General features: G+C 41.2%; 1 protein-coding gene across 5 annotated transcripts in view; it reads right to left on the reverse strand.

Annotated features, from left to right (window-relative positions):
- usp19 (ubiquitin specific peptidase 19) overlaps positions 1-12,192 on the reverse strand; it is a 47,979-nt gene extending 35,787 nt beyond the window's left edge. For 4 of the 5 annotated variants that reach the window (XM_034086511.1, XM_034086510.1, XM_034086509.2 and 1 more), the window contains exons 1-5: positions 11,914-12,192; positions 10,432-10,808; positions 4,561-4,689; positions 4,230-4,366; positions 3,132-3,647 (exon numbers count right to left, since the gene is read on the reverse strand). In XM_034086511.1, the coding sequence (XP_033942402.1) occupies positions 3,132-3,647; positions 4,230-4,366; positions 4,561-4,689; positions 10,432-10,648 (999 nt within the window). In that variant the 5' untranslated portion in view covers positions 10,649-10,808; positions 11,914-12,192. Of the gene's footprint in view, positions 1-3,131; positions 3,648-4,229; positions 4,367-4,560; positions 4,690-7,305; positions 7,393-10,431; positions 10,809-11,913 lie in introns of those variants that run through there. The other variant, XM_034086512.2, reaches the window with a different exon arrangement.
- Positions 12,193-12,477: the final 285 nt, after the last annotated feature.

The raw sequence follows: 12,477 nt of genomic DNA on the forward strand, positions 1-12,477 counted from the left end.
TACAGATGTGGATGAATGATGGTAAATCTAATCAAGTGTTGAATCAGACTTTAGTTCCACCTGGAGTAAATCCACCAGCTACCCTGCAGTCTACAAAGCCATTCAAACTAGCTGCACCTTCACCAGCTTTGAGAACACTTTCATGATCAATCATTATAAAACATATCATATATATTATTCTGAAATGGACCAATCTGCACAACGACTACTTTTACTGTCGCTACTTTCACATTATTTTGATGATAATACTTTTCTACTTTTACTTGAGTAACATTTTGAATGCAGGACTTTTACTGTAACAGAGTATTCCTACACTCTGGTACTTCTACTTTTACTCAAGTACAAGATCTGAGTACTTCTACTTTTACTACAAGATCAGAGTACTTCTACTTTTACTCAAGTACAAGACCCGAGTACTTCTACTTTTACTCAAGTACAACATCTGAGTACTATACTTTTATTAAGTACAAGATATGAGTACTTCCACTTCTACTAAAGTACAAGATCTGAGTACTTCTACTAAAGTACAAGATCTGAGTACTTCTACTAAAGTACAAGATCTGAGTACTTCTACTAAAGTACAAGATCTGCGTACTTCTACTTATCTGAGTACTTCTACTTTTACTCAAGTACAAGATCTGAGTACCTCTACTTTTACTCCAGCACAATATCTATACCACCTCCGTTTATAGCCTATGAAAAAAACTATTAGAAAACGAAGGCTAAGCTAACGTTAGCAGATAGTGACAATGTATGCTAGCTAGCTAGCTAGATCAACGATTCCTTAATGATATTGTGACAGAAAAACATTTCAGTTCACATCACGCTCTGCCGCTCTGCTCTGAACACCTGAACGGCCCGTTCTAACAGTGGTGCAGTCTGTGCCACAGTAACGGAGCGTCCACACTCCAGCTTAAAAAAAAGCTTGGAGCTGGGCGTGTCTGTAGCTTGGGGATTTTATTCAAGCAATGCGACCAACAACCAATCACATGAATCTCCCGCCCCCGACATACAAAGCAAAAACCCCCGGGGATTTTATGGGAGCAATATATATATAAACTCCCCAAACAGGCGAAAACCTACCAGTTTCCCCCACTGTCTCTGCCACCTCCCTCCATGCCTGGTTCCTCCGGTTTGTATCCCGGTAGGTGAAGAGGGTCTGGTCATACAAAACCGGGTGATTTGCTACGGCGATAGTTAGTTTCTCCTCCAACTTTTTTTGAAATATAGAAATGAACGGCGGGAGATCTCTCCCAGCTTAGACGCGGTTTGATTGGCTACGGCTTGAGCTGTCAGATTTTCCGAAACGGGATTTGATTGGCTGGCGCTGGCTACTCCGTTGTTGAACATTGTTCAACTTCTGACGCCGGAGACGGACCGCTCTGCTACCCACAATTCAGTTCGGCGAAAAAGCGAAGCAACGTGACGTCACCCCATTCAAAGTGAATGGGCAGATTGGAGTTGTCGACGCTTCCGACGCTGTAGTGTGGACGGGCCGTGACTCCGCACAGTTAACGAACGCACCGTAGATAATGTAGCTGACCGTCATACCGGAGCAGCAGAGTTCAACCGACAGGCAGGAAGACTCGAGCACACAGCTCGCGCTTCATATATTAAAAAATAACACCATGCGCGTCATGATGGCACATAACAGCTCGCGACCACAGATTATTTTGGCGATTAGATAAAATGTAAATTATATTTGACGCAACTTTAGTTACATTTCCATGACTTTTCCAAAACTTTGGGATAAACATCGTTTTCCATAACTTTTCCAGGGCCTGGAATTTGCATTTTGAATTTCCATGACTTTTCCAGGTTTTCAATGACCGTACGAACCCTGCCTTTATAAACAGCAGGGTTTCCCACACATAGACTTTACTTGGGTGGGCCGCCCAGGTATATTAACGGCCGGCCGCCCAAGTATATTTCATTTAGGTTTTTTTAATTCGTCCGCGACCACGACGCCATCTGCGATAGATTAACTTGTGGACAATGATCCCTCGCTCTACGCCTCCTGTACCCAGTCCCGGACTGGCCATCGGGAGGACCGGGGGGTTTCCCGATGGCCTGGCCTGTTAAGTGGGCTGCCTCACAAAGGGTGACTGGCTGTCTACATGATGTGGTCTGCCTCACACAGGGTGACTGGCTGTCTACATGATGTGGTCTGCCTCACACAGGGTGACTGGCTGTCTACATGATGTGGTCTGCCAACATGGCCATTGTCATACAGATCATAAATCAAAGCCCTCGATTGGTGTGTCATTCAAGCTCGGGATAACCTCAGCTCAGGTGAGGTAAAGGACTCTGAGTGTTTAGATAGTTAACTTAGTCTAAGTTCTCAGTGGGTCTCAAACGGTTTGGTCACCATTTATGTAAACACATATTTCCATTTGAGGTGTAGTGATTAGTAAAATATGCATGAATACAAATAAAAAAAGTTAACTAGGTGAAAAAAGGTAACTTTTAAAACTTGTTGAGAGCTAAAACTAGTCTTTGCTGCTGGAGCAGGGGGAGAGGAGGGAGACAGGAGAGGCTGATTCAGGAGCACAGACACACTCGCAACTATAAATGAACCAAAAATAAATAAACAAGTTTCAGTGTTTTTTCATAATGGAAATGTTATATTATTGGTTATGGCCATGATTTTATGATTATTGAAATGTATACAGTTATGTTTCATATAGGTGTTTCCATAGATCTAGTCTCTTTATTTTCCCCTCAAAGTGCACTAGATTGATGCATTTAACTCCAAACTGTAAAAAAAAATCTTGGCGGGGAGGATGCCCCCGGACCCCCCTAGAGGATTTGATGTCTACCCCCACTTAAAATCACATGGATAGGTTCCTAAATACATTTACAATTTTTTTTAAATAGTAACCACTGTCCATATGTTTATTTGTGGGTAGTAGATTTAAACTATAGGGCTATCACTATTGGCCCTGCCTGTACCTGTTCGCTCTGCAATCGCGTGAAGGGTCTGCTAACAAGCGACCAACAGAAAGGTTCATGTTAATGTTGTTGCACGTCACAAAGGCACGTCAGACCTAATCCTTAAAATTATAAGGGTTAAATTGGTAAAACAATATATTTTGACTTTCTAAATAAATAAACACAACAAAGTTTCTCACCTGAGGTTTGTTAGTATGGCTGCCAGCAGCGACTCCTGCTCTCTGTTCATCTCCTCCGCCTTTGTTGTCTCCATCTCTGCGTTGTGTCTGTGGGCTCCGACCAGCGGGCAGGTGTGTGTGAGCGTCCCTGTCGGCAGGTGACGTGGCCTCCTTGGTTGCCGCGGGCAGCTGTGTGACGGTGCGCTTGGCACTGGGTTCCTGAGGCTCTCCTTCCGTGACTGTGACAGGCTTGCTGGTGGGGGCTGAGCCATCTCCAGCTCCACCTTTCACCCCTGCAGAGTCTGTAGTGGTTTTGTCACACGCTTGTTTATTTTTCAGGCCGCGCTTCACCCCCCGCTCTGCCTTGCTGCCACCGCGCCTGGACTCGCTGTGTGCCGGTGTCGGGGGAGGCTGATGATTTGGCTGCGTGGAGGACACTCTGGGTTTCTCTGATGACTCCGAGGCAACGGGCTTCCCCTCCAGTTCCTTCTCTTTTTTGGTCTCAATAGGAACTGTCTCCTTCTCCTTCTTATTTGACTGTATAAGAATAAGTAGAGGAAAAACATTGTATTTAACCAGCTGCAGACTGAACTGAAAACCCCATTTACAGTAATAACTAATTTTACACAAAACAATTAAATATTATGCAAAGAATGCTTCATGTATAATGTCACATTTTAGGGGGAAAAAACACGAATGTACTCAAATAATAAAAAATGTAAATAAAAAGGCTTAGGATCTGGCAATTGGATTTCATTTAGCTTATTTTAACCTAATTAGCTGGATAAATATTAACAATGTGCAATTGGCTGAGTACATTGCTGGTAGTTTAAGTGATTTTCGTAATTTCTTTCTTATTTATAATCAAATAGCTGGATTGAGTTGGTCACAATGGTCTATTCAATGACATACTAAGTTCATTTATTATATGAGAAAATCCAGAAATCGCACTAATATTACAGTGATTTAAAGTGTGCACCTAAATAATGACATAGTTAGGAACACCTTTGTATAAGATACGTACTCCATATTGACCCATGCCCAAAGCTCGGGACTAAAAACATCAGAAGGTTGCTTCCCTGAATCTAAATGAAAACCCCCTTAAGTTATATGACTCACCTTAAGCGAAGGCCAGATGTGGAAGGGAATCTTCTTGTGCATGATGACGTGCAGGAAGCCTCCCTTCTCCTTGTGTTGGACTCTGCTGCATGACGCCTCAATCTCCTCCTGCAGCTGGCAGCTCCACTGCCGTCCATCTGAGCAATTATAACATGCATACAGATGTTTTTAGAACAGAACTGGAATCCACATAAATGGTAAGTATGCAATCACTTGAGACGGATGCAACTCTGTCCGTTGTCCTTGTGGTTGTATTTCAATTGAACTTGACTGTTTTTATTGATGCTCCACTGTAGTTTCTGTACAATGAATATGCATTACTAGGACTCACCTGGGAAGTGCACATGGCAGTGAGTATCAGTGAAGGTCGTGTTGATATCCTCTATTCTCTGCACCCCCTCTCCACAGCGCAGTCTGACCGTCACTTCATTGACATTCTGCTTCCAGTCCACAAACACATCTGGAAAAACACAACAGAGTTGACCTTCACATACTGTGTGTGTGAAATCAGAGACCACTTCCCCTTTCCACCCTGGTCATTAGAATACATTCAATCATAGATCAAATAAAAGACAACACAATCAATCTCATCTGGTCAATATGGAATGTAATAGAAGTGCTTTTTAGTAAGGTGAATGTGATGAACATGCTATAGAGAGGGGCAGCGATGACAGATCTCTTTAGACATAACAGATTTGATGAAGTGCTCCCTCAAAAAAAAGCAATGGGATTTTTCTTATTTTCTTTAAAGGTGACCTATCATGCAAAATGCACTTGTGTACGTCTTTTATACATATGTCACCAAGTGTCAGAAAACACAACCCTCTCTAATTTCCTCCATACCCACATCTCTTAAAAAGGGGCTGCAAGGGATCTGATACAGACTGATCCAGATGGTGCTGTTCTCACAGAATCAGCCCATGCAAAGACAGTGTTAAATCGAGCGAAATGAGGAATGGCTAAAATGCATGATCTGTTTGGTATTTTGAAAAATAAAAAGTATAAATGTGCCTTATTTAGGTAAGATCCTACACTATATTATTCAAATATAGCATGATAGGTCCACTTTAAACATAAACGCAATCGCCAGAAGACAAAAAGCTAACATAAGGCAATAAAGGAACTACATAATGTCCACATGAATTCCCGTCACTACCGCTAAGCTAAAGACAGCTAATGTTCAGCGTGATGGCCTTTAGTGGTCTCATTTAGTCACTTGTTTGCAACCACTGTTTGTATGACACATAGAAGCTTCAGACATTCACCAGTGGGCTATTCACTGACATATTTTAAGTCGTAGAACAAAATATGTATAATTATTTTAGGCTCATGATAACCACAGATCTTATTTCAAGCATCTAAAAAAAACGTGTTCAAAGAGACACTGACTTCAAGACGAGGGGGCCGTAAGTGCTAAATTGCTAACTCATTTCCAGGTTTTAGGAGTGGTTCCTGAACCTGTGTTGTATCTAACACTGAGAAAATACAGTCACATTGCACCTGCTCAGATATTCAAGGCATATCCTTACACTATGCCCAAATGGGGCATCCTGGGATGTAGCCTGAAGCCGGCATTACAGCAAACTCAGCAAGCAAAGCAGCAAACTACACACCAGGGCTTTTCAATTAGTTTGGAATGGGGGCCGGTTGATGGAAATGAACCAAAGCAAGGGGCCGGGAAAAAGATGGCTTTAAATATGAGCAATCATATGAAGAGCTTCAGATACAGTAAATACTCCAACAGCATAGTGGAGTGCATATATTGTGTTTAATTAAATCAAACAACATAGCCCCACGGCCTTTAGAGATCTAAATGGCAAGTTCAGAACTCAGTAGGCCGACATGTGAAGCTCATTCAACCATCAACATCATTTCATTTGATTTAGGTGAAATGATCTAATCATTCACACAGAGATGCAATAAATGACAGGAGTTGTCACTACAGTAGCTAGTAGAGATGTCCCGATCCGATCACGTGATCGGGGATCGGAGCCGATCACGTGATTTTCAAAAAATCGGGGATCGGGAGAAAAGAATTGGGGATCGGGATCTTTTTTTTTTTTAATAAATTTATTTATTTTTATTTAATGTTACAAAACAAAAATGGCCATGTTCACGTCTTAAAGTCATCCTGAGGACTTAGTTTTGGTTTAAAATTACACAACATCATGTATGTGTTGCTTTCTTTGGGCTTGTTTTCAGACCTGGTTGCTTATTTCTCTGAAATCTGGCAACAGAGTGGGCGCAGTGTCTAATAGTAGCAGCAAGCTAACGAGAGGCTACGTTCAGCTGGTGAGTCGGGAGTCGGGACAGAGAAAATGTCAGCAGTTTGGAAGTATTATGAAATTGAAAGCGAAGGCAGTGTAACAGCCAGATGCAATGTTTGCAAGGCAGAGGTTCCGCGTGGTGGAAAGAACAGAGCTACGTTCAACACGACCAATCTAATACGCTACCTGAGAAACAAACAACAACACGGCGAGTACACAGCGGCCACTCAGGTAACGGCACTGAAACAATCGACACTTTCAGAGACTTTCAAAAGGAAAGAGAAACTGCCCCAGAACAGTGAAAAGGCCAACACAATAACAGCCAAGAAAGCTGAATTCATCGCGTTGGATGACCAGCCGTTATCTGTTTTTTCTCTTAATGCATTGCATAAAAATCGGATCGGGAAAAATCGGTATCGGCAGATTGTCAAAATCAAATGATCGGAATCGGATCGGGAGCAAAAAAAGGTGATCGGGACATCCCTAGTAGCTAGTAGGTGGGTTTGAAACCCAAGCCCGTCGAAGTTTTCAGGCAATGTCTTCCCCTCTATCTCTCAATGTAACACCCTCTCTGGAATAAAGGCACTCTGGTCCAAAAGAACATCTTTAAAAAATGTTTAAAAAAATAGATTACTTTTTAACATTATACTCAAAGGGCCGGTAAATATCACCCCGGGGCCGGATGTGGCCCGCGGGCCGCCAAGTAAACAACAGCCTTAAGGCAAGTGATTTGTGCATTTCAAAGTAGACTAAAGAGTGGTAACTTCAGTCAAAGAGATCACAAAATGAAAAACAAAACAAACACGTACCATTGTTCATAGTGACTTTGGAAGTGAATGAAAATAAAGTATCATCCCAAAAACAAGTTTCCTGCCAGCAACGAAGTCATGTATGCACACTAAATGTAGTCTTCCACAGCTAGAGAGCCTCGACTTTCCCACTGTCACTTCTTCACTCCAACTCACCCCTACTCTCAATCCCTCTAGAAAGGTCACAAGCAACACCCAATCCCTGCAGCTGGTGACAGTTGCATTTCCAGTGGAGCCACGCCCACAGTGTCCTCTCATAACTGGGTAACACACAACACCGACATCAGGGCTTTCCACAGGATTTTGTGACACTATGGTGGGAGGACCTCAGACCCTTAATGGAGGACGAGGAGTATTTTTTTCCTGTAAGAAAGTGTGACGCATTTTGAAGTTATATGCATCAATCTGGTGCTTTTTGAACACAAAATAAGGAGCTTCGATCTAGGGATGGGTACTGAAATCCTATTAAACCAGGGCTACATTTTTAAAGACTGTGGTATCGATAAGCTCCGACGTTAAAAAGTGTAAAAGTAGAACATAGCAGAGTGTAGGAATACTCTGTTACAAGTAAAGGTCCTGCAATTAAAATGTTACTCAAGTAAAAGTACATAAGTATAAGCATCAAAATATACTTAAATTACCAAAAGTAAAAGTACCCATTTCAGAATAATATATAGGACATGTTTTATAATGATTGATCATGAGAGTGTTCTCAAAGCTGGTGAAGGTGCAGCTAGTTTGAATGACTTTGTAGACTGCAGGGTAGCTGGTGGATTTACTCCAGGTGGAACTAAAGTCTGATTTAACACTTGATTAGATTTCATATCATTCATCCACATCTGTAAAGTTACTAGAGGTATTAAATACATGTAGTGGAGCAAACTTCTCCCATATTTACTTCTGAATTGAAGTAGAGTTGAAGTACAAAGTAACAAAACATTTAGTAATTAAGTAAAGTACAAGTCTCTCAATATTGTACTTGACTACATAAGGAAGAGGTAGTCAGTATAGGCCTTGTCCTTAACACACGTCACACGCTTTATTATTTTACCTCTGTTCTTATCATAATACTAAACACGAAACTTAAATACTTTTCCACTTGCTGGGTTGGTCTTCGCTTTCATTTTGAGTACTTACTTTTCCCCCCAATTTGGGATCAATAGAATATATCTAATCTTGTTTGTATGATGCTGTGACAACCAAGAAAATCTTAAATTGAGATCAATTAAGTATTTCTAATCTTATCTAAAAAAACATATGTGGTTCTCAGTAGTGGCAGATAGTAACCCAACATGTAATAAGGCAGTTGTGTGGCGACATAATGAAAGTGAAACGGCTTTGCATTGTGAGCGGGACTTGTGTCTTCACTGAGGTTAGACTTGTATGAGAGGCTTGTGAATTGGCCCGCTCGTTGTTCAAGGGCTTGAATGTGGTATTTGTTGAATCAGCATTTCTACCTCAAGGGACGAACCAGTGTCAGGTATATCCATCACATTATGCCATCACTGTACTGCAATGGTTCCTCTGGGGAACTAACGAACGAGGAAATATGGTAGCGTTCCATTTGTCACAAAGATTAAAGAGTAAATACAAAGATAGATACCTGAAACTAAAAATGTTATTTTAACAATATTGTACAAGGATGATGCACAATGGTTCAGGCAAGAAAACCTACCTTAAAAAGTCTCTTTAAAAGCACAAAGCAGGGTTAACTGTTTACCACCACTATAAACAAATGTTAGACCCAAGAAACATTGACGTGTTTCTAAACAAACAACAAAATCGATTGAATTGAAACTCTCCTCGTATAAAATACAGCCAAGAGCTTTTCATTGAAGGGCATGAAACCATATCAAAGAAAATCCACACATGTATGCATCTCATTTTTTTTAATGAGAAACAAACACGCATACACCCACACATAGCACAAAATATAGAAAGTACAATATGTACAAAGTGGTGCGTTCATACAAAAAGCACCAGGCAGCAGCATGATGTGCAACTGTGGGATGAAATGAACAGTAAATACATAAGATGCGGCATGTTGTCGTTTTATTACTGAACAACAAACACATATGACTATACTGAAGACTCATTTGGTGTGTCCATAGCACAGCATCTTCTTAGTCATTGAAATATAATCATCTAAAAGATCTAAATATGCACAAATTGCTTTGCCGATTAAACAATTCATATTAAAAAAATGTGTTAGATTTATGGTCAGCACTTTTCAAAATGGATACACCCTCTCACCTGTAAAACTGTATTTTACTATTGTAAAGTTTAAATAAAAAGGGGTGCAGCTACTAAATGTAACTATTGGTTATTATTTTTGATTAATCATTCAAGTATTGAATCAAAACATAGCTTGTTTTGTGCTGTGGACAAACACTCCAAATGCACTCGATGTTCAGTTTAGAATCACTACCACTAAGTGAAATCTTACCGGTGGTGAGAATAAATCTCGAGTAGATATAACAAACTCCAAACAACACTACACTATGCCACTTTATAAAAAAAACTTTAAGAAAAAATGTGCCCTTGATAGTTTTCTAACTAAAGTCATGTTTGCATTCGGTATGTCTCACCAAAACTCATTCTATCTCGCTAATATGTTAAACCCGTTGCCTTCCTAAAACATTTAGAAAGCTGTTTTTTTTATTATATATAATTGATGTCAATATTTTCTAGCTTACCGCTATTTCCTCCCCTGCTTTTTGTTGATCAGTGGAATAAGATGACACTGCGAGGCAGGATGTCAACGACATTGCAATCGTGCTATTGCACGTTACAAAGTATAACTGTGACCCACTTGTTAAAACATTCCTCCAAAGCTACTAGTGCTTAACCTGTGAGGAATTGGACCACTTTTTGAATACAGAAACATCTATAAAAACAAAACGTATTTAGGACTAGAAATGCATTCAATATGTTAGTTAGATATGTACAATTATTTTTGGTAAAAAACTGTCATTGTCAAAATAACAGCTTAACAGACTTTAAAAAAGGAATATGCTGTTATTCCATTGATTTGTTTTTTAATACGGCATAACCGGAGAAAATAAATCAACAAATACAAATCAATAACAAATGCATTACTCGCAGAACACATTCAGTGCTTCTTACCTTTCTTGACCTCTGCCATGACCCCGTCTACTGCTGCAGCGGCTGCCCTCTTGGCCTCTCTGCTCTCCTGGTTGGCCCGGTCCTTCTGCTTCTTCTTACTGGTACTGGAGGACAGGTCAGAGCTGTTCTCCCTGACACCACCCCCCCTCTGCTGAGCCCCACCACGACGGCCCACTGTCTCGGAACCAGCCACACCGCTACCACCGCTGCTGGCCATCTTCGGGCACTTGGCACTAACGGGTCGACCGTCTCCGGATTCACTACCGCTGCTGGGGTCTGGATCTGAGGTGTTCCTCTTCTTGCCTGGCCCGGCTATCTTGGCGATGATACTGGTCTGAACTCTCCCAGAACAGAATCAGGAAGTAAGGGATATGGACCTAAGGCAGAGGGAAAGAGACATTGAATGGTCAAATGGAGACAATAATAAAAACGTCTGACATCAATATGTGTAAGGTTAACAACTCGTGACAAACTGCATTTACTTTGTTTGTATAATCACACAGACAAACAAACAAAAACATACACACAGAAGAAAGTGGTTCACTGATAATAGCTGATTAGGACCACATGTAATATAATTGCAACAATGCTGACCGACGCATGCTCATTGTGTATTACAAGGGGAAGCTTATGGCAGTACGTAAACCCAACTATCGTAGAGTCTTGCCTTGTTTCCGTAGCATAGCAACAGCAAGCTGCTAGCTTAAACAGTCTAATGACAAACAAAGGACAACAGCCTCATCAGCCATCTTATTCGGCGTTCAGTACAGTTAATTTACTAAAAACATTGGTGATGTTCATTAAGCTAGCTAGCAGGTTAACAATGCAGCATCCCATCCTAGAGTTGTTGCATGGTAACTGGTACGTTAGCCAACAGACTGCAGAGGTTCGTTTCTTTTAAGGCACACGTGTTTTGGACTGTCATGTGCCTGTCGGTATAAGACATAACATTAACCTGCACAACGTTATTTTTCCTAAGATAATGTTTTTTTAAACCCCTTTGTTAACATTTAGTAAACAATCTTTAGTCAGCAACACGTTACCGTTACTTGAATGTAGCCGTTTACTGAGCAGTGTGGGACAATACAACTGTTAGACCGCACATTGGGGTTAAGATTTACACTGCATCCAATACAGCGGTCTTGTCTGTACCAACAAAACAACCGATATCGTTAGTATTTCTTACGCGTGTTTAACTGTGTGATAACAAAGGTTATACATCTCTAGTACTCCAACCGAGCGCATAATATGTCATACAATCAAACGCTCCCACAATCTTCGAGAAGCTAATGTCATTAGCCCCATCAAGCTAACGATAGCTGACACCAAAGGGTTGATATTCCTACCTATTTTACACAAACAACAACATGACATCCAATGAAACCTGACGCCCGACTGTGTTTAAATGCCATAATATTATTGACGTTAAAATGCAAGACTTGCGGGGCTTCAGTTGGGGAATAATTGAATTCCGTAGCTTACACAATGGCCGGAGACTCCTTGTGCTTCTCCCGGCTGCTAAGCTCCTTCTCGGCCCCGGGGCCGCTGCCCGCACTCCAAACACCGCAGTCCACAGTGTTTCTGGAATATTCCTTCGTTTATCCGGGACCCATAGCTGGTATCTTGAAACGATTTATTTAGACATTGAAACAAAAACGACAATAAAAAAAAATGTTCAGCCTATTGTTATCATTCGGCCTCTGCGGGCTCGGTCCTACTTTGTTTGGAACAAATTACACTGCCGCCCGGGCAAAGGCGAAACGTGCGCGCGCATAGGCCACTTCCTGGCTGGCGCGTTCACGTGATATGTACTTCTTACGTCTCTCTCTCTCTCTCTCTCTCTCTCTCTCTCTCTCTCTCTCTCTCTCTCTCTCTCGTGTATCTGTGTCTGAAACCGAACAGACTTTTTGAATATTTCCATGAAACTGGAATTAATTTAATTTATTAATAATCGCCCCAATCATTTCTATGACTGAAAGCCTATTTTAAATTGCCATTTCCGTCTTGCTATAGTGAAACGCAGAGGTGGAAGAAGTAGCCTACTCA

Source organism: Pseudochaenichthys georgianus, chromosome 7, assembly GCF_902827115.2.
Source record: "Pseudochaenichthys georgianus chromosome 7, fPseGeo1.2, whole genome shotgun sequence".
Taxonomy (NCBI): Eukaryota; Metazoa; Chordata; class Actinopteri; order Perciformes; family Channichthyidae; genus Pseudochaenichthys; species Pseudochaenichthys georgianus.